Here is a 27,104-nt window from a genome sequence, read left to right as displayed (position 1 = left end):
AAGCAAACACATATATGTAACTAAACAAAGTTTACTGAAACAATACCTATCCCTATTATGTATGCTGCCCTCTGATATTTTCTATTCTCTTTTTTTAATTGGCTTAATACAAATATTAATTTGAACCCATTAAGGGGTTATAGCTCACAACTTAAAAAGCACCAGTATAGTTCCCCACAAGAAGAAATTTAACACCAAAATTAATGTCTTTTCATTTTATTTTTAGTGCCACCAAAGATCCTTATGCCAGAGCAAATTACTATTAAAGCTGGGAAGAAACTCCGAATTGAAGCCCATGTATATGGAAAGCCTCATCCCACGTGTAAATGGAAAAAAGGAGAAGATGATGTTGTCACATCCAGCCACCTGGCAGTACATAAAGCAGATAGTTCTTCAATTCTGATCATAAAAGATGTTACTAGGAAAGACAGTGGTTACTATAGCCTCACAGCAGAGAACAGTTCTGGGACAGACACTCAGAAAGTCAAAGTTATAGTCATGGGTAGGTTAAGCGTTCAAATGGCCCTTTAAATATAAAGGTCAGAAACATGTTTTTCCATCAGATCCCTAATCTTATATTTCTTTCCTCTTTCTGGTTCACACAGATGCCCCTGGGCCCCCTCAGCCTCCGTTTGACATTTCTGATATAGACGCGGATGCCTGCTCCCTATCGTGGCACATCCCTCTGGAGGATGGAGGCAGTAACATCACCAATTACATCGTGGAGAAGTGTGACGTAAGCCGTGGCGATTGGGTCACGGCTCTAGCTTCAGTCACAAAAACTTCCTGCAGGGTTGGAAAACTGATCCCAGGCCAGGAGTATGTGTTCCGGGTCCGTGCTGAAAATCGATTTGGCATTTCAGAGCCCCTCATGTCTCCAAAGATGCTTGCTAAGTTCCCATTTGGTATGCTTTTTTCAGGGAGAAAAAAAATGTTCTCTTCCAGTCTGTTACTTAATATGTAGAAACTGACCTTTCCCTTGTATTCATCTTCAGGCGTTCCTAGTGAACCAAAGAATGCACGAGTCACCAAAGTCAACAAAGACTGCATTTTTGTCGCATGGGACAGACCAGACAGTGATGGAGGCAGCCCCATCACTGGTTACCTGATTGAACGCAAGGAAAGAAACAGTTTGCTCTGGGTGAAAGCTAATGATAGTCTTGTCCGGTCAACTGAATATCCTTGTGCTGGCCTCGTAGAAGGTCTTGAGTATTCATTCAGAATCTATGCCCTAAACAAAGCTGGATCCAGCCCACCCAGCAAACCCACGGAATATGTAACCGCAAGAATGCCAGTTGGTAAGTATTTTTCTTTTTGGTATTATGGAGACACATTTAAATATTGGAGTAGCTGAGGGATTACTACTTCTAGAAAGGAATATGTTCTCTCTGTATCTTACTAAGAAAATGTACTTCATATAATTCTCTTGAAATTATATGGTAATATAATTTATAAGACTCAAAAGTGCACACTGGTTGGATTATTATTAAAATGGGATGATTGTCATTCTGTTGAGCTTTTTACTTAGCGATAGGGGTGATGATTGAAATACGGAAGTTTAAACTTCTGCTAGTAGGATAAATGCTGAGAATACCTCTTTTGGTTTTAGATCCTCCTGGAAAACCTGAAGTCATTGATGTCACCAAGAATACTGCATCCCTCATCTGGGCCCGTCCAAAGCATGATGGAGGCAGTAAAATCATTGGCTATTTCGTGGAAGCTTGCAAACTTCCTGGTGATAAGTGGGTACGCTGCAATACTACCCCTCACCAGATTCCCCAGGAAGAGTATACAGCTACTGGCTTAGAAGAGAATGCCCAGTATCAATTTAGAGCAATTGCCAGGACCGCAGTCAACATCAGCCAGCCTTCCGAACCTTCCGACCCAGTGACTATCCTCGCAGAAAATGGTAAGAGTCTGTTGAGTGTTATAGGCAAAGATGTACAGCATTCATGATGTTCATTTCTTCTAATAAAAAACTAAATCTACACCTGTGGAAAAAAGGAAAAATAAAATGATAGATACTCTGTATACAGACACCAAAAATTATGATTGTAGAGAATCTTAAGAACACGCTAAACTAAAAAGCAGGCTGGAAAACCGTGAAGACTGTGTAATTTCAACAGTATACATAACAAAAAGACAACAAAGAAGTGCACCAAAATTGTTGAAATTATGGGCGATCTTTACCTTTTTCTTCATACTTTTGGCATTATCAAATTTCTACATTAAAGTTGTATTTCTTTTATAATAAATACACTCCTTGGTGGTTATCAGAGGCTGGGGGTGGGCAGGGGGAGTTTGGGAAAAGGGAGGTGTTGGTCCAAGGATATAAAGTTTCAGTTACCCAGGAGGAATAGGTTTTAGTGGTCTAGTGCACAGCATGGTGACTATAGTTAATAATAATGTATTGTGTATCTCAAAATTGCTAAACGAGTAGATTGTAAATGTTCCCACCACAAAAAAAAATGATGAGTGGATGAAGTGATGGATATGTTAATTAGCTTGATTTAATCATTCCACAATGTATACATATATCAAAACAACACATTTGTTTTGTACCCCATAAATATACACAATTATTATTTATCTATTAAATATTTTTTGAATAAAAATCCCATTCTTGAAACAGTATACAAATTTTTTACTATTTTTAATGATTATGTAATATAGCTTTGCAAATATTAAATCCTTTCATCTTATTTCTTTCCAGTTCCTCCCAGGATAGAGCTGAGTGTGGCTATGAAATCGTTGCTTACTGTGAAAGCTGGAACTAATGTTTGCTTGGATGCTACTGTTTTTGGTAAACCAATGCCAACAATTTCTTGGAAGAAAGATGGCACACTGCTAAAACCAGCAGAAGGCATAAAGATGGCCATGCAGAGGAACCTGTGCACCTTGGAGCTATTCTGCGTGAACCGAAAGGACTCAGGAGACTATACCATTACTGCTGAAAATTCAAGTGGTTCCAAATCAGCCACCATTAAACTTAAAGTTTTAGGTAACTGTAGCATTTACTTAGAATACATATTTTACTTTGGTTAATGGGATATATATAGGATTTACAAAGTAATATGTAAGAAAAGATACATATCCTAAAATATATTTCCTAAGCACAGAATTATTCTTACCACAGAACAACATTGTTTTAGAGCTGAAAAGAGCATTAGAGATCACATATTCTGTTAGCTAATTTTACATATGAAAAAACTATGATTCTAAAACATTAAGTAGCTTCCAAGATGATATAGGAAATTGACTATATAAAGATTGCAACCCAGGTTGTCCAGACCCCCACTCTGTACTCATTCCCCAGTTCACATAGTTTAGTGAAAGACTTCACTTTTCTTCCTTATTCTTTCAGATAAACCAGGTCCTCCAGCATCTATTAAAATCAACAAAATGTATGCAGATCGTGCAATGCTTTCTTGGGAACCTCCTCTTGAAGATGGAGGCTCAGAAATCACCAACTATATTATTGACAAACGTGAAACAAGCAGGCCCAACTGGGCTCAAGTCTCTGCCACTGTGCCCATCACCAGCTGCAGCGTGGAGAAGCTTATTGAAGGCCATGAGTATCAGTTCCGTGTTTGTGCTGAAAATAAATATGGAGTGGGCGATCCAATCTTCACTGAACCAGCAATTGCTAAAAACCCATATGGTAGGAATACTTTCCTGTGGTTTTTCCTTTTACTTTTTAAATATTACCTTTCAGTTTGGGAAATTAACTTTTCACTCCATCTCTGCAGATCCACCTGGACGCTGTGATCCTCCTGTTATTAGCAACATAACCAAAGATCACATGACAGTCAGCTGGAAACCACCAGCAGATGATGGTGGCTCACCCATCACTGGCTATTTGCTTGAAAAGCGTGAAACCCAGGCAGTTAACTGGACTAAGGTCAATAGAAAGCCTGTTATAGAAAGAACAATAAAAGCAACAGGTCTCCAAGAAGGTACCGAATATGAGTTCCGAGTTACAGCTATAAATAAAGCTGGACCAGGCAAACCCAGTGATGCATCCAAAGCCGTTTATGCTCGGGACCCTCAGTGTAAGTGTTCATGAAAGAGTTCCATACCCTGGGTTATAATAAGTTATTAAACAACCAGGTTTTCATAAAAATACTCTATTATTATTTATTCTCAGATCCTCCTGGCCCACCGGCTTTCCCTAAAGTATATGATACAACCCGTAGTTCCGTGAGTCTATCTTGGGGCAAGCCAGCCTATGACGGCGGTAGCCCTATCATTGGTTATCTCGTTGAAGTAAAACGAGCTGACTCTGATAACTGGGTGCGGTGCAATTTACCAGAGAAGCTACAGAAAACCCGCTTTGAGGTTACTGGCCTGATGGAAGACACACAGTATCAATTCCGCGTGTACGCCGTTAATAAGATTGGATACAGTGACCCCAGCGATGTGCCAGATAAACACTACCCCAAGGACATATTAAGTAAGTATTACCAGGAGAAATATATAAGGCTTTTCTTAACAATTATATTCTGAGAGGGAGAATAAGAACTCCCTGATGTAGATTTATTTATTTACAAGGTTTAGAGTTCATAACTCTAGGAGTACATTTTGGGAGAGCTGGGTTGGTACTTCATGGTGTTGCAGTATAGGGCACATGGAATGCAAGGTGATTTGTGGCTTTGGAAAGTTTTTCATACAATATGAGAATTTCACATCTTCAAAAGAATGTGGAATGTAGGAATTTTTAGAATAAGTAGGTCTTTTTAATTGAATAGTGAGCTATTTATCATTCTTACAGTTTTTATTTTCTCTTCCAATCTACCCTCTCCATAAGTATGTGATTGGTGTGCTCTCCACCTTAATTTCTCTCCTCCCTATTTCTTTTATTCAGTTATTCTCCATAACAATTTTCCCCTTTATTCGAAATACTTGGTGTTATATTTCATCGTCTGTGTACTTTTCTTCCTACAATGAAATAATAAAGATAGCCAGAGTATATGGCAGAGTACCTTCACTAAATATAGAAAAGAAAAAAGTATAAGAATGGAGAGAACCAAGGATGAATCATCTACTTTCTTTGAATATATATAGAGTGTGAGAGTATGTCAGATTCATGAAAAGATGGGGTACAGATCCTTCAGGGAGAACTTAAGCCTAAAGCATACTGGAAAATGGAAAGATCAAAAATTTGTACAGAGTATTGGTTTTTGGGATTAAGAATGTTTTAAAGAAAAGAAGTTCTAGAAAAGAAACATATTTTAGGAATGATAATGCCAGCCCTTGGAAATACATTTGACCATTAAATTTTTATTCCTTTTACTTTCTTCACTCCCAAATTAAACAGTTCCACCTGAGGGAGAACTTGATGCAGATCTAAGGAAAACACTCATATTACGTGCTGGAGTTACTATGAGACTGTATGTACCAGTAAGAGGACGTCCACCTCCAAAGATCACGTGGTCTAAACCAAATGTAAATCTAAGAGAAAGGATTGGATTGGACATAAAGTCAACTGACTTTGACACTTTCTTGCGTTGTGAAAATGTGAATAAATATGATGCAGGGAAATATATCTTGACCCTGGAGAACAGCTGTGGTAAAAAGGAATACACCATCGTAGTGAAAGTGCTTGGTAAGTCTATTTGAAAAAAAAAATCATATATGTTTAAAAATATAGTTTATGTATTTTTTACATGTTCATTTCTTACTTACCCACTCTTTATCCAGATACTCCTGGACCACCCATCAATGTGACTGTTAAAGAAGTGTCCAAAGACTCTGCTTATGTCACCTGGGAGCCTCCCATTATTGATGGCGGAAGCCCCATCATAAACTATGTGGTAGAAAAACGTGATGCAGAGAGGAAGTCCTGGTCTACAGTGACAACTGAGTGCTCAAAAACAAGCTTCAGAGTATCTAACTTGGAGGAGGGAAAATCCTACTTCTTCAGGATCTTTGCTGAAAACGAGTATGGCATTGGTGATCCTGGTGAAACACGTGATGCCGTCAAAGCTTCTGGTGAGCAAATGAGCTACCACTCCATCATTTTGAATGATGTCCTGCCTTGGTTTTCTGGGGCTTAGACTTATCATATCTCTTTTGCTTCAGAAACCCCTGGACCAGTTGTGGACCTGAAAGCGCTGTCTGTAACTAAGTCATCTTGTAGGATTGGCTGGAAAAAGCCTCGCAGTGATGGTGGAAGTCGAATTATCGGATATGTAGTCGATTTCCTGACTGAAGAAAATAAGTGGCAACGAGTTATGAGATCCCCAAACCTACAGTACTCCACAAAAGATCTGAATGAAGGAAAGGAATATACCTTCAGAGTGAGTGCTGAGAATGAAAATGGAGAAGGAACCCCTAGCGAAATCACTGTTGTGGCAAAGGATGATGTTGGTAAGCCTCTACCTATACACCTTCGTTTTCCTTTTACTGTCATCAAAAGTGTGCTCTTGGGCCCCACTCACTGGCTTATCTAAAAGTCCCTTAAAAACAATTACAATCTGAAAAAGTTAATTGCCTGGCCTTAAAAATAATAACAACTCATTTCTGCTGTTTTACAGTGGCTCCTGATCTCGACTTAAAGGATCTACCTGATTTGTGCTACTTGGCTAAAGAAAACAGCAACTTCCGCCTTAAGATCCCCATAAAAGGCAAGCCTCCTCCATCAGTATCCTGGAAGAAAGGAGAAGATCCTTTACCAACTGACACAAGAGTCAGTGTGGAGTCATCTGCAGTTAACACAACTCTTATAGTATATGATTGCCAAAAATCGGATGCTGGAAAATACACAATCACACTTAAGAACGTTGCTGGCACCAAGGAAGGAACTATCTCCATAAAAGTTGTTGGCAAGCCTGGCATCCCCACCGGGCCAATCAAATTTGATGAAGTCACAGCAGAAGCCATGACCTTAAAGTGGGGTCCTCCAAAGGATGACGGAGGTTCTGAGATCACCAACTATATCCTGGAGAAGAGAGATTCTGTGAACAACAAATGGGTGACATGTGCCTCAGCCGTCCAGAAAACCACCTTTAGAGTAACCAGACTCCATGAGGGCATGGAATATACTTTCAGGGTCAGTGCTGAAAATAAATATGGTGTAGGAGAAGGCCTGAAATCAGAGCCAATTGTTGCTAAACATCCATTTGGTAAGTGTCTCAAAGTCAGAAAACATAAAGCAAAACATGGTTTTGGGGAGGTTCCTTATTATAAATCTTGCATTATCTATTTTTCCTAGATGTGCCCGATGCTCCCCCACCTCCCAAGATTGTGGATGTCAGACATGACTCCGTATCTCTAACTTGGACTGACCCCAAGAAAACTGGTGGCTCTCCAATTACAGGTATTTAGTTTGCTCTTATCCTACAGCTGTTACATTAAGGTTCCTTCCAAATATTTCCCTGAAAACAGTTGAACGTTTGCTCCCTGTTAATAGCACCCCATCTGCATTTTTCTTTCAGTCCCTACAGCTAGTGTTTAATTTCATTGAAAATCTCCTAATGTAACAGATAATAAAGTCTTTCTTAGTGATAACATCTATTTGGACAATAACTGTACACATTCCAAGAGGAAAAAAAAAAGGCACTATTCCTGGGCAATAAATGTGTGGATACTAGCAATAATGATTATCTGTTCAATATATCCAAATATAAATAATTTGGGCAAAAATATTTATATTGTAAAATCAAGCTACATTTATACTTTCTACATGAATTGACACATCTCTGGATCTTTTGCAGGGTATCATATTGAATTCAAGGAAAGAAACAGCCTTTTGTGGAAGAGAGCTAACAAGACTCCTATAAGGATGAAAGACTTTAAAGTGACAGGACTAACGGAAGGTCTTGAGTATGAATTCCGTGTTATGGCAATCAATTTAGCAGGTGTGGGCAAGCCAAGCCTGCCATCAGAGCCAGTCGTGGCACTTGATCCAATTGGTAAGTATTATACGAAGAAAAACCCAGGTGCATTTTCTGCATGAAGAAAACATTGGTATTTGTTTGACTGCTTTTGTTTTTATGTTTTAGATCCTCCTGGAAAACCTGAGGTTATTAATGTAACAAGGAATTCAGTGACTCTTATTTGGACTGAACCCAAATATGATGGTGGTCATAAGCTAACTGGATATATAGTGGAGAAGCGGGATCTCCCTTCTAAGTCTTGGACGAAAGCTAACCACGTTAATGTCCCAGACTGTGCCTTCACTGTAACTGACCTTGTTGAGGGTGGAAAATATGAATTCAGAGTTAGAGCAAAGAATACAGCAGGTGCTATCAGTGCTCCATCAGAAAGTACAGGAACTGTTATTTGCAAGGACGAATATGGTAGGTCCACTTTATTTTTTATTCACTTTGTTAAAAAATAGCAAATTAAACCTCCTTAATTTTCTGACTTACATGAATTTTTTTTTTCCCTTTGCAGAGGCACCAACCATTGTTCTTGATCCTACAATAAAAGATGGGCTAACAGTGAAAGCAGGGGATACCATTATTTTGAGTGCCATTAGCATTCTTGGCAAACCCCTTCCAAAGTCAAGTTGGTCCAAGGCAGGAAAAGATGTCAGACCATCAGATATCACTCAGATAACTTCGACCCCAACATCTTCCATGCTTGCTATCAAGTATGCCACTAGAAAAGATGCTGGTGAATACACCATCACTGCTACCAATGCTTTTGGCACGAAGGAGGAACATGTGAAGGTAACAGTCCTTGATGTACCTGGTCCTCCAGGTCCTATTGAAATCAGTAATGTTTCTGCTGAAAAAGCAACACTTACATGGACACCTCCTTTGGAAGATGGAGGCTCGCCAATTAAGTCCTATGTTCTTGAAAAGAGAGAAACCAGCCGGCTTTTATGGACAGTGGTTTCTGAAGATATCCAGTCTTGCAGGCATGTGGCAACCAAACTTATCCAAGGAAACGAGTACATCTTCCGGGTCTCAGCTGTAAACCACTATGGCAAAGGAGAACCTGTACAGTCTGAACCTGTCAAAATGGTAGACAGATTTGGTATGTAGAGCATGTGAGGGAATTGATACGGAAACATTTACAGCAGAGTTAGGAACTCATGGATTTCTCATAAATTTGCTTCTTTTTCAGGTCCCCCTGGCCCTCCTGAAAAACCAGAGGTATCGAATGTCACTAAGAACACTGCCACTGTCAGTTGGAAGAGGCCAGTGGATGATGGTGGCAGTGAAATCACAGGATATCACGTAGAAAGGAGAGAAAAGAAAAGCTTGCGATGGGTGAGGGCAACAAAGACACCCGTGTCCGATCTCAGATGCAAAGTAACAGGACTGCAAGAAGGAAGCACCTATGAATTCCGTGTCAGTGCAGAAAACAGAGCAGGAATTGGTCCACCCAGTGATGCTTCAAATTCTGTTCTAATGAAAGATGTAGCATGTTAGTATTTATCCTTTTCAACATCATTTATTTGGGAGTGCCAATATTTTACATAAACTATCCAAAAGCCAAACTCTCAATACACACTTCTGTGTCTTTGTTTCTTTTTCAGATCCTCCAGGACCACCTGCAAATGCACGTGTCACTGATACCACCAAGAAATCTGCTTCTTTAGCATGGGGCAAGCCTCATTATGACGGTGGACTTGAAATCACAGGCTACATCGTAGAGCATCAAAAAGTAGGAGAGGAGGCCTGGATAAAAGATACAATAGGAACTGCTCTTAGAATCACTGAGTTTGTTGTCCCTGATCTTCAGACTAAAGAAAAATACAACTTTAGAATCAGTGCCATCAACGATGCAGGTGTTGGGGAGCCAGCAGTGATTCCAGATGTTGAAATTGTAGAACGAGAAATAGCTCCTGATTTTGAACTAGATGCTGAGCTTCGAAGAACACTTGTTGTTAGAGCAGGACTCAGTATTAGAATATTTGTGCCAATTAAAGGTCGTCCTGCTCCTGAAGTGACATGGACCAAAGATGACATCAACTTGAAAAACCGAGCCAACATTGAAAATACAGACTCATTTACTCTCCTCATTATCCCCGAATGTAACAGATATGACACCGGTAAATTTGTGATGACCATTGAAAACCCTGCTGGGAAGAAAAGTGGCTTTGTTAACGTCAGAGTCTTGGACACACCAGGCCCTGTCCTCAACCTGAGGCCTACAGACATCACAAAGGACAGTGTCACCCTGCACTGGGACCTGCCTCTGATAGATGGAGGCTCACGTATAACAAACTATATTGTAGAAAAACGTGAAGCAACACGGAAATCTTATTCCACAGCCACCACTAAGTGCCATAAATGCACATATAAAGTTACTGGCTTGTCTGAAGGATGTGAATACTTCTTCAGAGTGATGGCAGAGAATGAATACGGAATTGGTGAGCCAGCAGAAACTACAGAACCCGTAAGAGCCTCTGAAGCACCATCACCACCAGACAGCCTTAACATCATGGACATAACTAAGAGTACCGTCAGCCTGGCATGGCCTAAACCCAAACATGACGGTGGCAGCAAGATCACTGGCTATGTGATCGAAGCCCAGAGAAAAGGCTCTGACCAGTGGACCCACATCACAACCGTGAAAGGGTTAGAATGTGTTGTGAGGAATCTAACCGAAGGGGAGGAATACACCTTCCAAGTGATGGCAGTGAACAGTGCAGGGAGAAGTGCCCCTAGAGAAAGCAGACCCGTCATCGTCAAGGAGCAGACAATGCTTCCAGAGTTGGATCTTCGTGGCATCTATCAGAAATTGGTCATTGCCAGAGCTGGGGACAACATCAAAGTAGAAATTCCAGTGCTTGGTCGACCAAGACCCACAGTGACATGGAAGAAAGGAGACCAAATTCTTAAACAGACACAGAGAGTTAATTTTGAAAATACAGCAACTTCAACCATCTTAAATATCAACGAGTGTGTCCGAAGTGATAGTGGGCCTTATCCATTAACAGCAAGGAACATTGTAGGAGAGGTTGGTGATGTCATTACCATTCAAGTTCATGATATCCCAGGGCCACCTACTGGACCAATCAGATTTGATGAAGTTTCATCTGATTTCATAACCTTTTCTTGGGACCCCCCTGAGAATGATGGAGGCGTACCAATAAGCAACTACATAGTGGAAATGCGGCAGACTGACAGTACTACCTGGGCCGAGTTAGCAACCACTGTTATACGCACTACCTATAAAGCCACCCGCCTTACTACTGGAGTAGAGTATCAATTCCGTGTAAAAGCTCAAAATAGATACGGAGTTGGACCAGGCATCACATCAGCATCTGTAGTTGCCAACTATCCATTTAAGGTTCCTGGGCCTCCTGGTACCCCCCAGGTAACTGCAGTTACCAAGGATTCAATGACAATTAGCTGGCATGAGCCACTTTCTGATGGAGGAAGCCCCATTTTAGGATATCACATTGAAAGAAAAGAACGAAACGGTATCCTCTGGCAGACTGTGAGCAAAGCATTAGTACCAGGCAACATTTTCAAATCAAGTGGACTTACAGATGGTATTGCTTATGAATTCCGAGTGATTGCAGAAAACATGGCAGGCAAAAGCAAGCCAAGCAAGCCATCTGAGCCTATGTTAGCTTTGGATCCCATTGACCCACCTGGGAAACCAGTACCTCTAAATATTACTAGACACACAGTGACACTTAAATGGGCCAAGCCTGAATATACTGGAGGCTTTAAAATTACTAGTTACATAGTTGAAAAGAGAGACCTTCCTAACGGCCGGTGGCTGAAGGCCAACTTCAGCAACATTTTGGAGAATGAATTTACAGTCAGTGGTCTAACAGAAGATGCCGCGTATGAATTCCGTGTGATTGCCAAAAATGCTGCTGGTGCCATTAGTCCACCATCTGAGCCATCTGATGCTATCACATGCAGGGATGATGTTGAAGCACCAAGGATAATGGTGGATGTTAAATTTAAGGACACAGTTGTATTAAAAGCAGGTGAAGCATTCAAGCTGGAAGCTGATGTTTCAGGTCGCCCACCCCCAACAATGGAATGGACCAAAGATGGAAAGGAGCTAGAAGGCACAGCAAAATTAGAAATAAAAATTGCAGATTTCTCTACTAATCTGATAAACAAGGACTCATCAAGAAGGGATAGTGGTGCCTATATACTTACAGCAACTAATCCTGGTGGCTTTGCCAAACACATCTTCAATGTCAAAGTCCTTGATAGACCAGGTCCACCTGAAGGACCTTTAGCTGTATCTGAAGTGACAGCAGAAAAGTGTGTATTGTCATGGTTGCCTCCACTAGATGATGGAGGTGCCAAAATTGATCATTACATAGTACAGAAACGTGAAACCAGCAGATTGGCATGGACAAATGTGGCCTCAGAAGTCCAAGTAACAAAACTAAAGGTCACTAAACTTTTGAAAGGCAATGAATACATCTTCCGTGTCATGGCTGTAAATAAATACGGAGTTGGAGAGCCGCTAGAATCAGAGCCCGTGCTTGCAGTGAATCCTTATGGACCCCCTGATCCACCCAAAAATCCTGAAGTCACAGCTATTACTAAAGATTCAATGGTTGTCTGCTGGGGACATCCTGACTCTGATGGAGGAAGTGAGATCATCAATTATATTGTGGAACGGCGTGATAAAGCCGGGCAACGCTGGGTGAAATGCAACAAAAAAACTCTTACTGACCTAAGATATAAAGTGTCTGGACTGACAGAAGGACATGAATATGAGTTCAGGATTATGGCTGAAAACGCTGCTGGAATTAGTGCGCCAAGTGCTACCAGTCCATTCTATAAGGCTTGTGATGCTGTATTTAAGCCTGGCCCACCAGGTAACCCACGCGTTCTAGATACAAGCAGATCATCCATTTCAATTGCTTGGAATAAACCTATCTATGATGGTGGCTCAGAAATCACTGGGTATATGGTTGAGATTGCCCTGCCAGAGGAAGATGAATGGCAGATTGTCACTCCACCAGCTGGGCTCAAGGCAACTTCTTATACCATCACCAACCTCATAGAGAATCAGGAATATAAAATCCGCATCTATGCCATGAATTCTGAAGGACTTGGGGAACCTGCCCTTGTTCCTGGAACTCCAAAGGCTGAAGAGAGAATGCTGCCTCCAGAGATCGAATTGGACGCTGACCTGCGCAAAGTTGTTACTATAAGAGCCTGTTGCACCCTGAGACTTTTCGTTCCGATCAAAGGCAGGCCTGCACCTGAGGTGAAGTGGGCCCGGGAACATGGAGAATCTTTAGATAAAGCTAGCATTGAATCCACAAGCTCTTATACCCTGCTTATTGTTGGAAATGTAAACAGATTCGACAGCGGCAAATACATATTAACTGTAGAAAACAGCTCAGGCAGCAAGTCTGCATTTGTCAATGTTAGAGTACTGGATACCCCAGGCCCTCCACAGGATCTGAAGGTAAAGGAGGTCACTAAGACATCTGTCACCCTGACATGGGAGCCTCCTCTCCTGGATGGAGGTTCAAAAATAAAGAACTATATTGTTGAAAAGCGGGAATCAACAAGAAAAGCATATTCAACTGTTGCAACAAACTGCCACAAGACTTCCTGGAAGGTAGACCAGCTTCAGGAAGGCTGTAGCTACTATTTCAGGGTTCTCGCTGAAAATGAATATGGCATCGGGCTGCCTGCTGAAACTGCAGAATCTGTGAAAGCATCAGAACGACCTCTTCCTCCAGGAAAAATAACTTTGGTGGATGTCACCAGAAATAGTGTGTCACTCTCATGGGAGAAACCAGAGCATGATGGAGGCAGCCGAATTCTAGGCTACATTGTGGAGATGCAGAGCAAAGGCAGTGATAAATGGGCCACATGTGCCACAGTCAAGGTCACCGAAGCCACTATCACTGGGTTAATTCAGGGCGAAGAATACTCTTTCCGTGTTTCGGCTCAAAATGAAAAAGGCATCAGTGATCCTAGGCAACTGAGTGTGCCAGTGATTGCCAAAGATCTTGTCATTCCACCAGCCTTCAAACTCCTGTTCAATACTTTCACTGTCCTGGCAGGTGAAGACCTGAAAGTTGATGTTCCATTCATTGGACGCCCTACACCAGCTGTAACCTGGCATAAAGATGATGTGCCACTGAAGCAGACAACTAGAGTCAATGCAGAGAGCACAGAAAATAATTCTCTATTGACAATAAAGGAAGCTTGCCGAGAAGATGTTGGCCATTATGTAGTTAAACTGACTAACTCAGCTGGCGAAGCTACTGAAACTCTTAATGTTATTGTCCTTGACAAACCAGGGCCTCCAACAGGACCAGTTAAAATGGATGAAGTAACCGCTGATAGTATTACTCTCTCCTGGGGCCCACCTAAGTATGATGGTGGAAGTTCTATCAATAATTACATTGTTGAGAAAAGGGAAACTTCCACAACCACCTGGCACATTGTGTCAGCTACAGTTGCAAGGACAACAATAAAGGCTTGCAGATTAAAGACTGGATGTGAGTATCAGTTTAGAATTGCAGCTGAAAACAGATACGGAAAGAGTACCTACCTCAATTCAGAGCCTATTGTGGCCCAGTATCCATTCAAAGTTCCTGGTCCTCCTGGCACTCCTATCGTCACTGCTTCCTCCAAGGACAGCATGGAAGTACAATGGAACGAGCCAGTCAGTGATGGAGGAAGCAGAGTCATTGGCTATCATCTAGAACGCAAGGAAAGAAATAGCATCCTCTGGGTTAAGTTGAATAAAACACCTATTCCTCAAACCAAGTTTAAGACAACCGGCCTTGACGAAGGCATTGAATATGAATTTAGAGTCTCCGCAGAGAACATCGTGGGCATCGGCAAGCCAAGTAAAGTGTCAGAATGCTACGTAGCTCGTGACCCCTGTGATCCACCAGGACGGCCAGAGGCAATCATCGTCACAAGGAATTCTGTGACTCTTCAGTGGAAGAAACCCGCCTATGATGGTGGAAGCAAGATCACCGGCTATGTCGTTGAGAAGAAAGAATTACCCGACGGCCGCTGGATGAAAGCCAGTTTTACAAATATCATTGACACTCAGTTTGAAGTAACTGGCCTCGTTGAAGATCACAGATACGAGTTCCGAGTGATAGCTCGAAATGCTGCAGGAGTGTTTAGTGAGCCTTCAGAAAGCACAGGAGCAATAACAGCAAGAGATGAGGTAGAGCCACCACGGATAAGTATGGATCCGAAATTCAAAGACACAATTGTGGTGCATGCTGGTGAATCATTCAAGGTTGATGCAGATATTTATGGCAAACCAATACCAACCATTCAGTGGATAAAAGGTGACCAGGAGCTTTCAAACACAGCTCGATTAGAAATAAAGAGCACTGACTTTGCCACCAGTCTCAGTGTAAAGGATGCAGTTCGTGTCGACAGTGGAAATTACATACTGAAGGCCAAAAATGTTGCAGGAGAGAGATCAGTTACTGTGAATGTCAAAGTTCTTGATAGACCAGGACCACCTGAAGGACCTGTTGCTATCTCAGGAGTTACAGCAGAAAAATGCACACTTGCTTGGAAACCCCCACTTCAGGATGGTGGGAGTGATATCATAAATTATATCGTGGAAAGGAGAGAAACCAGCCGCTTAGTTTGGACTGTGGTTGATGCCAATGTGCAAACTCTCAGCTGCAAAGTTACTAAGCTTCTTGAAGGCAATGAATATACTTTCCGTATAATGGCTGTAAACAAATATGGTGTTGGTGAACCACTTGAATCTGAGCCAGTAATTGCCAAGAATCCATTTGTAGTGCCAGATGCACCAAAAGCTCCAGAAGTCACAACAGTGACCAAGGACTCAATGATTGTTGTATGGGAAAGGCCAGCATCTGACGGTGGCAGTGAAATTCTTGGATATGTTCTTGAAAAACGGGATAAAGAGGGCATTAGATGGACAAGATGCCACAAGCGTCTGATTGGGGAGTTGCGCTTGAGAGTAACTGGACTCATAGAAAATCATGATTATGAGTTCAGAGTCTCAGCTGAGAATGCTGCTGGACTTAGTGAACCAAGCCTTCCTTCCACTTACCAAAAGGCTTGTGATCCTATTTATAAACCAGGACCTCCAAACAACCCCAAAGTCATAGATGTTACCAGGTCTTCAGTTTTCCTTTCTTGGAGCAAACCAATATATGACGGTGGCTGTGAAATCCAAGGATACATTGTTGAAAAATGTGATGTGAGTGTTGGTGAGTGGACAATGTGCACTCCACCAACTGGAATCAATAAAACAAATATAGAAGTAGAGAAGCTGTTGGAAAAGCATGAATACAACTTCCGTATCTGTGCTATTAATAAAGCTGGAGTTGGAGAACATGCTGATGTCCCTGGACCTATTATAGTTGAAGAAAAATTGGAAGCACCCGACATTGATCTTGACCTAGACCTAAGGAAAATTATAAACATAAGGGCAGGTGGCTCCTTGAGGTTATTTGTTCCTATAAAGGGTCGTCCTACACCAGAAGTTAAATGGGGGAAGGCAGATGGTGAAATACGAGATGCAGCTATAATTGATGTCACTAGCAGTTTCACCTCTCTCGTTCTTGACAATGTCAACCGATACGACAGTGGAAAATATACTCTCACATTAGAAAACAGCAGTGGAACAAAGTCTGCCTTTGTTACTGTGAGAGTCCTGGACACACCAAGTCCACCTGTTAATCTAAAAGTCACAGAAATCACCAAAGACTCAGTATCAATTACGTGGGAACCTCCTTTGTTGGATGGGGGGTCCAAAATCAAAAATTACATTGTTGAGAAACGTGAAGCCACAAGAAAATCATATGCTGCTGTCGTAACTAATTGCCACAAGAACTCTTGGAAAATCGAGCAACTCCAAGAAGGTTGCAGTTACTACTTTAGAGTCACAGCTGAGAATGAGTACGGTATTGGCCTTCCCGCCCACACTACTGATCCAATTAAGGTTGCAGAAGTCCCACAACCTCCAGGAAAAATAACTGTGGATGATGTCACCAGAAACAGTGTCTCTCTGAGTTGGACAAAGCCTGAACATGATGGTGGCAGTAAAATCATCCAGTATATTGTGGAAATGCAAGCTAAACACAGTGAGAAATGGTCAGAGTGTGCTCGAGTAAAGTCTCTCGATGCTGTAATTACCAACCTAACTCAGGGAGAAGAATATCTTTTTAGAGTTGTTGCTGTAAATGAAAAGGGGAGAAGTGACCCTAGGTCCCTAGCAGTTCCAATAGTTGCCAAAGATCTGGTCATAGAGCCAGATGTAAGACCTGCATTCAACAGTTACAGTGTACAGGTTGGCCAAGATTTGAAAATAGAAGTGCCAATTTCTGGACGTCCTAAGCCAACCATAACCTGGACTAAAGATGGTGTTCCACTGAAGCAGACCACAAGAGTCAATGTTACTGATTCACTTGACCTCACCACACTCAGTATCAAAGAAACTCACAAGGATGACGGTGGACAATATGGAATCACAGTTGCCAATGTTGTTGGTCAGAAAGCAGCATCCATTGAAATTATAACTCTAGATAAACCTGACCCTCCGAAAGGACCTGTTAAATTTGAGGAAGTCAGTGCTGAAAGTATTACAATATCTTGGAACCCTCCATTATATACAGGAGGCTGCCAAATCACCAACTACATTGTTCAGAAAAGAGACACAACCACCACCGTATGGGATGTTGTTTCTGCTACTGTTGCTAGAACTACACTCAAAGTGACCAAACTGAAAACTGGTACAGAATACCAATTCAGAATATTTGCTGAAAACAGGTATGGACAAAGCTTTGCCTTGGAGTCTGATCCAATTGTAGCTCAATATCCCTACAAAGAACCAGGCCCTCCAGGCACACCATTCGCCACAGCCATTTCCAAAGACTCCATGGTTATACAGTGGCATGAACCAATCAATAATGGTGGAAGCCCAGTCATAGGTTACCACCTTGAGAAAAAGGAAAGAAATAGTATTTTGTGGACAAAAGTCAACAAAACTATTATTCATGACACCCAGTTTAAAGCACAGAATCTTGAAGAAGGCATTGAATATGAATTCAGAGTTTGTGCTGAAAATATTGTTGGCGTAGGCAAAGCAAGCAAGAATTCTGAATGCTATGTAGCCAGAGATCCCTGTGACCCACCAGGAACCCCAGAAGCAATAATGGTTAAAAGAAATGAAATCACTTTACAGTGGACCAAACCTGTATATGATGGTGGAAGTATGATTACAGGCTACATTGTGGAGAAACGTGATTTGCCTGATGGTCGTTGGATGAAAGCTAGCTTCACAAATGTCATTGAAACTCAATTTACTGTGTCAGGTCTTACTGAAGATCAGAGATATGAATTCAGAGTCATTGCAAAGAATGCAGCTGGTACGATAAGTAAACCCTCTGACAGTACTGGACCAATAATTGCCAAGGATGAGGTCGAACTCCCAAGAATTTCAATGGATCCAAAATACAGGGACACCATTGTGGTAAATGCTGGAGAAACATTCAGGCTTGAGGCTGATGTCCATGGGAAGCCCCTACCTACCATTGAGTGGTTAAGAGGAGAAAAGGAAATTGAAGAATCTGCTAGATGTGAAATAAAGAACACAGATTTCAAGGCTTTACTTATTATAAAGGATGCCATTAGAATTGATGGTGGACAGTATATTTTAAGAGCTTCCAATGTTGCAGGCTCTAAGTCATTTCCAGTAAACGTAAAAGTACTAGATAGACCAGGACCTCCAGAAGGGCCAGTCCAGGTTACTGGAGTCACTTCTGAAAAATGTAATTTAACGTGGTCCCCACCACTTCAAGACGGCGGCAGTGACATTTCTCACTATGTTGTTGAAAAGCGAGAAACCAGTAGACTTGCCTGGACTGTTGTTGCTTCAGAAGTTGTGACCAACTCTCTGAAAGTTACCAAGCTCTTAGAAGGGAATGAATACATTTTCCGTATAATGGCTGTTAACAAATATGGTGTTGGAGAGCCTTTGGAATCTGCACCAGTCCTAATGAAAAATCCATTTGTGCTTCCTGGACCACCGAAAAACTTGGAAGTCACAAACATTGCCAAAGACTCCATGACCGTCTGCTGGAACCGTCCAGATAGTGATGGTGGAAGTGAGATTATTGGTTACGTTGTAGAGAAAAGAGACAGAAGTGGCATTCGATGGGTAAAATGTAATAAACGCCGCATTACAGATTTGCGTTTAAGAGTAACAGGATTAACAGAAGATCATGAGTATGAATTCAGAGTCTCTGCAGAAAATGCTGCTGGAGTTGGAGAACCAAGTCCAGCTACAGTTTATTATAAGGCTTGTGATCCTGTGTTCAAACCTGGCCCACCCACCAATGTGCACATTGCAGACACCACTAAAAATTCCATCACACTTGCCTGGGGTAAACCCATCTATGATGGTGGCAGTGAGATCCTGGGATACGTAGTAGAAATCTGTAAAGCAGATGAAGAAGAATGGCAGATAGTTACTCCACAGACTGGCCTGAGAGTCACTCGATTTGAAATTTCAAAACTCATTGAACACCAAGAGTATAAAATACGAGTCTCTGCTCTCAACAAAGTTGGTTTAGGTGAGGCTGCATCAGTTCCTGGTACTGTGAAACCAGAAGATAAACTTGAAGCTCCTGAACTTGACCTTGACTCTGAATTAAGGAAAGGAATTGTTGTAAGAGCTGGTGGATCTGCCAGAATTCATATTCCATTCAAAGGCCGTCCAACACCTGAGATCACTTGGTCTCGAGAGGAAGGTGAATTCACAGATAAGGTCCAGATTGAAAAGGGAGTAAACTATACCCAACTCTCAATAGACAACTGCGATAGAAACGATGCTGGAAAATATATTCTCAAGTTGGAAAACAGCAGCGGATCTAAATCTGCTTTTGTGACTGTGAAAGTTCTTGACACCCCAGGACCACCACAGAATTTGGCAGTCAAAGAAGTGAGAAAAGATTCTGTCCTTCTGGTATGGGAACCACCCATCATTGATGGGGGAGCAAAAGTCAAGAACTATGTTATTGACAAACGGGAATCAACCCGAAAAGCGTATGCTAATGTGAGTAGTAAGTGCGGCAAGACAAGTTTTAAAGTGGAGAATCTTACAGAAGGAGCCATTTATTACTTTAGAGTAATGGCTGAAAATGAATTTGGAGTTGGTGTTCCGGTGGAAACTGTTGATGCCGTGAAAGCTGCTGAACCTCCTTCACCACCAGGAAAAGTCACACTCACTGATGTGTCCCAGACCAGCGCATCACTTATGTGGGAGAAACCTGAACATGATGGTGGTAGCAGAGTTCTGGGGTATGTTGTTGAAATGCAGCCCAAAGGAACTGAAAAATGGAGTGTCGTGGCTGAGTCCAAAGTGTGTAATGCAGTTGTCACCGGTTTGAGTTCTGGACAAGAATATCAGTTCCGTGTCAAGGCTTACAACGAGAAAGGAAAAAGCGATCCAAGAGTGCTTGGTGTTCCTGTCATAGCCAAGGACTTGACTATACAGCCTAGTTTAAAGTTACCATTTAACACATATAGTGTGCAAGCTGGAGAAGATCTTAAAATAGAAATTCCAGTGATAGGCCGACCAAGACCTAAAATTGATTGGGTCAAAGATGGCGAGCCTCTTAAACAGACAACAAGAGCAAATGTTGAGGAAACAGCTACCTCAACTATTCTGCATATTAAGGAATGTAACAAAGATGACTTTGGGAAATATACCATAACAGCAACAAATAGTGCAGGCACAGCCACAGAAAATCTCAGCATTATCGTTTTAGAAAAGCCTGGACCTCCAGTTGGACCAGTTCGGTTTGATGAAGTTAGTGCAGACTTTGTGGTCATATCTTGGGAACCTCCAGCTTATACTGGTGGCTGCCAAATAAGCAACTACATTGTAGAGAAGCGAGATACAACCAGCACCACCTGGCATATGGTATCAGCAACAGTTGCAAGAACAACAATTAAAGTGACCAAACTGAAAACAGGCACTGAGTACCAGTTTAGGATTTTTGCTGAAAACAGGTATGGAAAAAGTACCTCCCTAGATTCTAAACCAGTTGTTGTACAATATCCATTTAAAGAACCTGGGCCACCTGGAACTCCTTTTGTGACATCAATCTCAAAAGATCAAATGCTTGTGCAATGGCATGAGCCAGTTAATGATGGAGGCAGCAAAGTTATTGGCTACCACCTTGAACAGAAAGAAAAGAACAGCATTTTATGGGTCAAGGTAAATAAGACTCCCATTCAAGATACCAAATTCAAAACAACTGGGCTTGATGAAGGCCTTGAGTATGAGTTCAAAGTTTCTGCTGAAAATGTTGTTGGCATCGGCAAGCCTAGCAAAGTCTCAGAATGCTTTGTTGCTCGTGATCCATGTGACCCACCTGGTCGCCCTGAAGCCATTGTTATTACAAGAAACAATGTAACACTGAAATGGAAGAAGCCTGCCTATGATGGTGGTAGCAAAATAACAGGTTATATTGTAGAAAAGAAAGATCTACCTGATGGCCGTTGGATGAAAGCCAGCTTTACCAATGTGTTAGAAACTGAATTTACAGTGAGTGGACTTGTAGAAGACCAAAGATATGAATTTAGAGTAATTGCAAGAAATGCAGCTGGCAACTGTAGCGAACCATCTGAAAGTAGTGGTGCCATTACTGCAAGAGATGAAATTGATGCACCAAATGCCTCTCTGGATCCAAAATATAAAGATGTCATCGTCGTTCACGCAGGAGAGACTTTTGTTCTTGAAGCTGATATCCGTGGCAAACCTATACCTGATATTGTTTGGTCAAAAGATGGAAAAGAGCTTGAAGAAACAGCTGCTAGAATGGAAATTAAATCTACTCTTCAGAAAACAACTCTTGTTGTCAAAGACTGTATACGGACTGATGGAGGACAATATATTCTGAAACTCAGCAATGTTGGTGGTACAAAGTCTATACCAATCACTGTAAAGGTCCTCGACAGGCCAGGGCCTCCTGAAGGGCCACTGAAAGTGACTGGGGTTACTGAAGAAAAATGTTACCTGGCATGGAATCCACCTTTGCAAGATGGTGGTGCTAATATTTCACATTACATCATTGAAAAGAGAGAGACAAGCCGACTCTCCTGGACCCAGGTTTCAACTGAGGTACAGGCCCTTAACCACAAAGTAACTAAACTTCTTCCTGGTAATGAGTACATTTTCCGTGTCATGGCTGTGAATAAATATGGAATTGGGGAGCCACTGGAATCAGAGCCTGTAATAGCCTGTAATCCTTATAAACCACCAGGCCCTCCTTCAATACCTGAAGTCTCCGCAATCACCAAAGATTCTATGGTAGTAACATGGGCTCGCCCAGTAGATGATGGAGGTGCTGAAATTGAGGGCTACATTCTTGAAAAACGAGATAAGGAAGGCATTAGATGGACCAAATGCAACAAGAAAACACTGACAGATCTCCGATTCAGGGTAACTGGTCTTACCGAAGGCCACTCCTATGAATTCAGAGTGGCTGCTGAAAATGCAGCTGGTGTGGGCGAACCTAGTGAGCCATCTGTATTCTACCGTGCATGCGATGCCTTGTATCCACCAGGTCCACCAAGCAATCCAAAAGTGACAGACACTTCCAGATCTTCTGTATCCCTGGCATGGAGTAAGCCAATTTATGATGGTGGTGCACCTGTTAAAGGCTATGTTGTTGAGGTCAAAGAAGCCTCTGCTGATGAATGGACAACTTGCACTCCACCAACAGGATTACAAGGAAAGCAGTTCACAGTGACCAACCTTAAAGAAAATACTGAATATAACTTCCGTATCTGTGCCATCAATTCTGAAGGTGTAGGTGAACCTGCAACTATACCTGGTTCAGTTCTTGCTCAGGAGAGGGCAGAGCCACCAGAAATAGAACTTGATGCTGATCTTAGAAAGGTGGTCGTTCTGCGTGCAAGTGCTACTTTACGCTTATTTGTCACTATCAAAGGTCGACCAGAACCTGAAGTTAAATGGGAAAAGGCCGATGGCATTCTCACTGAGAGGGCCCAGATTGAGGTGACCAGCTCATTTACAATGTTGGTGATTGATAATGTTACCAGATTTGACAGTGGTCGGTATAATCTGACATTAGAAAATAACAGTGGCTCCAAGACAGCTTTTGTTAACGTCAGAGTTCTTGACTCACCAAGTGCTCCTGTGAATTTGACTGTAAAAGAAGTGAAGAAAGACTCCGTGATACTGTCCTGGGAACCACCACTTATTGATGGCGGAGCTAAGATTACAAACTACATTGTTGAAAAACGAGAAACTACAAGAAAAGCCTATGCTACTATTACAAACAATTGCACAAAAAATACTTTCAAAATTGAAAATCTACAAGAAGGATGTTCTTACTACTTCCGAGTCTTGGCTTGCAATGAATATGGGATTGGTTTGCCAGCTGAAACAACTGAACCTGTTAAAGTGTCTGAACCACCCCTCCCACCTGGAAGAGTAACTCTTATAGATGTGACCCGTAATACAGCTACAATTAAGTGGGAGAAACCAGAAAGTGATGGTGGCAGCAAAATTACTGGTTATGTAGTTGAAATGCAGACTAAAGGGAGTGAAAAATGGAGCACTTGCACACAAGTTAAGACTTTGGAAGCAACTATATCTGGCCTAACTGCAGGAGAGGAGTATGTCTTCAGAGTAGCTGCAGTTAATGAAAAAGGAAGAAGTGATCCAAGACAACTTGGAGTGCCAGTAATTGCAAGAGATATTGAAATAAAGCCTTCAGTTGAGCTTCCTTTCCATACTTTCAACGTAAAGGCTAGAGACCAACTTAAAATTGATGTACCATTCAAAGGAAGACCTCAAGCTACTGTGAGCTGGAAAAAAGATGGTCAGGCTCTTAAAGAGACAACTAGAGTCAATGTTTCTTCTTCAAAGACCGTAACATCACTATCTATTAAGGAAGCTTCAAGGGAAGATGTCGGAACTTATGAATTATGTGTTTCAAACAGTGCTGGATCCATAACAGTTCCTATTACTATAATTGTCCTTGACAGACCAGGACCTCCAGGTCCCATACATATTGATGAGGTTAGTTGTGACAATGTAACCATTTCTTGGAATCCTCCAGAATATGATGGTGGGTGCCAAATTAGCAATTACATCGTTGAAAAGAGAGAAACCACTTCTACAACTTGGCATGTAGTTTCCCAAGCAGTTGCAAGAACATCCATTAAAATAGTTCGTCTGACAACAGGAAGCGAGTATCAGTTCCGTGTTTGTGCAGAAAACCGCTATGGAAAGAGTGCCTACAGCGAATCTTCAGCTGTTGTTGCGGAGTATCCTTTCAGTCCTCCAGGTCCTCCTGGTACTCCTAAAGTTGTGCATGCCACAAAATCTACCATGATCGTAAGCTGGCAAGTGCCAGTTAATGATGGAGGAAGTCCAGTAATTGGCTATCACCTTGAGTATAAAGAAAGAAGCAGCATTCTTTGGTCAAAAGCAAATAAAATCCCCATTGCCGATACTCAAATGAAAGTCTCCGGCCTTGATGAAGGACTGATGTATGAGTATCGTGTATATGCTGAGAATATTGCTGGAATTGGTAAATGCAGCAAGTCTTGTGAACCAGTCCCTGCAAGAGATCCTTGTGACCCTCCTGGACAACCTGAAGTCACAAATATCACAAGAAAATCAGTGTCACTTAAATGGTCTAAACCACGTTATGATGGTGGAGCTAAGATCACAGGATATATTGTTGAACGCAGAGAACTACCAGATGGACGGTGGCTGAAGTGCAATTATACTAACATCCAAGAAACATACTTTGAAGTTACTGAACTTACTGAAGATCAGCGTTATGAATTCCGGGTTTTTGCAAGGAATGCCGCTGACTCAGTTAGTGAACCATCTGAATCCACTGGACCTATCATAGTCAAAGACGATGTTGAGGCTCCAAGAATTATGATGGATGTCAAGTTCCGAGATGTTATTGTTGTCAAAGCTGGAGAGGTCCTTAAGATAAATGCAGACATTGCAGGGCGACCTCTGCCAGTAATTTCTTGGGCCAAGGATGGTGTAGAAATTGAAGAAAGAGCCAGAACAGAAATTGTCTCAACAGACTCTAATACTTCCTTAACAGTTAAAGACTGTGTAAGACGAGACACTGGGCAGTATACGCTAACACTGAAGAATGTTGCAGGAACTCGGTCTGTGGCAGTTAATTGCAAGGTACTTGATAAGCCTGGTCCACCAGCAGGACCACTCGAAATAAACGGCCTCACCTCTGAGAAATGCTCTCTTTCCTGGGGACGTCCCCAAGAAGATGGTGGTGCAGATATCGACTATTACATCGTAGAAAAACGTGAAACAAGCCACCTTGCATGGACAATATGTGAAGGAGAGTTGCGGACAACATTCTGTAAAGTAACCAAGTTACTCAAAGGCAATGAATATATATTTAGAGTGACTGGTGTTAATAAATACGGTGTTGGTGAGCCCCTAGAAAGTGTGGCTGTAAAGGCACTAGATCCATTTACAGTTCCAAGTCCACCCACATCTTTGGAAATTACATCTGTGACCAAAGAGTTCATGACACTATGCTGGGCAAGACCTGAGAGTGATGGAGGCAGTGAAATCTCTGGATATATAATTGAAAGGCGAGAGAAAAACAGCCTACTATGGGTGCGTGTAAACAAGAAACCAGTTTATGATCTGAGAGTGAAATCGACAGGACTTAGGGAAGGATGTGAATATGAGTATCGGGTTTATGCAGAAAATGCTGCTGGCTTGAGCCTTCCAAGTGAACCCTCTCCCTTAATTCGGGCAGAAGATCCAGTGTTCTTACCATCTCCTCCCTCCAAACCCAAAATTGTGGACTCCGGCAAGACATCTATTACCATTAGCTGGGTTAAGCCTTTGTTTGATGGCGGGGCCCCAATAACTGGATACACTGTAGAATACAAAACATCCGATGAAACTGACTGGAAAACTGCCATTCAGAGCTTAAGAGGCACAGAATATACAGTAAGTGGACTAACAACAGGAGCCGAATACGTTTTCAGAGTAAGATCTGTCAATAAGGTCGGTGCTAGCGATCCCAGCGAAAACTCCGACCTTCAGATAGCAAAGGAAAGAGAAGAAGAACCTGTATTTGATCTTGACAGTGAGATGAAGAAGACCTTGATTGTCAAGGCTGGCTCCTCATTTACCATGACTGTGCCTTTCCGAGGAAGACCAGTACCCACCGTCTCATGGAGCAAGCCAGACACTGACCTCCGCACTAGAGCTTACATCGATTCCACAGACTCTCGTACATCACTTACTATTGAAAATGCCAACAGAAATGATTCTGGAAAATACACATTAACAATTCAAAATATTTTGAGTGCTGCTACACTGACTTTAGTTGTCAAAGTTTTAGATTCCCCAGGTCCTCCAGCCAATATTACTGTACACGATGTAACCAAAGAGTCTGCGGTATTGTCCTGGGATGTTCCTGAAAACGATGGTGGAGCACCCGTGAAGAATTACCACATAGAAAAACGTGAAGCCAGCAAAAAAGCTTGGGTCTCCGTGACCAACAACTGCAACCGCCTCTCCTACAAAGTTACCAACTTACAAGAAGGGGCTATTTACTACTTCAGAGTCTCTGGAGAAAATGAATTTGGTGTTGGTGCACCAGCTGAAATGAAGGAAGGAGTGAAAATAACAGGTATGTTTTAACAACAAGGTAATTCCACATATCCATGGTTAATTTTGCTAGAATAGTGCAAATTATTCTAATTAGTAATTATTTAATCTTAAATGCTGTTAGTTCACACCCCAAACTATTTATACTACAGCACAAAATGAAATCTTTAACAGGGAAAGTTTTTCATTGATTTAAAAAAATAGAAATTTAAATAGCTAGAATTGGATAATATATGTTGAATTTAAGTATAATTGAATCTAACTGCATATACATGTGTGTATATATAGGGCATGTGTGTGTGCAGAAACTGTATGATAACTTTCTTATAAGATTGTTCATCTTGTTCCTCCTTTTTATACCCATGATAAATTTGGGGTAAATTTTATCATTTAATCTAGTTATTTGGCACTTAATTTGAATTTGAATGCTATAACATGTAAGAACATAGCATTGGGGAGCTCTGGTTGTCTCAGAAGCCAAACTGGTTATATAAAAGGGAAGGAAGACTCAAATCGAAGTAAAAATATGG

General features: G+C 41.7%; 1 protein-coding gene across 1 annotated transcript in view; it reads left to right on the top strand.

Moving 5' to 3' along the window:
- Positions 1-27,104, top strand: part of TTN (titin) — a 274,373-nt gene that overhangs the window by 215,076 nt on the left and 32,193 nt on the right. Inside the window, exons 259-276 of the mRNA XM_012650762.1 lie at positions 227-502; positions 606-905; positions 996-1,298; positions 1,610-1,909; positions 2,714-3,001; positions 3,365-3,661; positions 3,750-4,052; positions 4,148-4,453; positions 5,318-5,605; positions 5,701-5,991; positions 6,082-6,369; positions 6,537-7,124; positions 7,214-7,318; positions 7,716-7,913; positions 8,004-8,300; positions 8,398-8,985; positions 9,076-9,378; positions 9,491-26,596. Coding sequence (XP_012506216.1) covers positions 227-502; positions 606-905; positions 996-1,298; positions 1,610-1,909; positions 2,714-3,001; positions 3,365-3,661; positions 3,750-4,052; positions 4,148-4,453; positions 5,318-5,605; positions 5,701-5,991; positions 6,082-6,369; positions 6,537-7,124; positions 7,214-7,318; positions 7,716-7,913; positions 8,004-8,300; positions 8,398-8,985; positions 9,076-9,378; positions 9,491-26,596 — 22,425 coding nt within the window. The remainder of the gene's footprint in view (positions 1-226; positions 503-605; positions 906-995; positions 1,299-1,609; positions 1,910-2,713; positions 3,002-3,364; positions 3,662-3,749; positions 4,053-4,147; positions 4,454-5,317; positions 5,606-5,700; positions 5,992-6,081; positions 6,370-6,536; positions 7,125-7,213; positions 7,319-7,715; positions 7,914-8,003; positions 8,301-8,397; positions 8,986-9,075; positions 9,379-9,490; positions 26,597-27,104) is intronic.

The sequence above is a fragment of the Propithecus coquereli genome, unplaced genomic scaffold (genome assembly GCF_000956105.1).
Source record: "Propithecus coquereli isolate 6110/MARCELLA unplaced genomic scaffold, Pcoq_1.0 Scaffold34, whole genome shotgun sequence".
Classification (NCBI taxonomy): Eukaryota; Metazoa; Chordata; class Mammalia; order Primates; family Indriidae; genus Propithecus; species Propithecus coquereli.
This window is presented reverse-complemented; position numbering and strand designations above follow the sequence as displayed.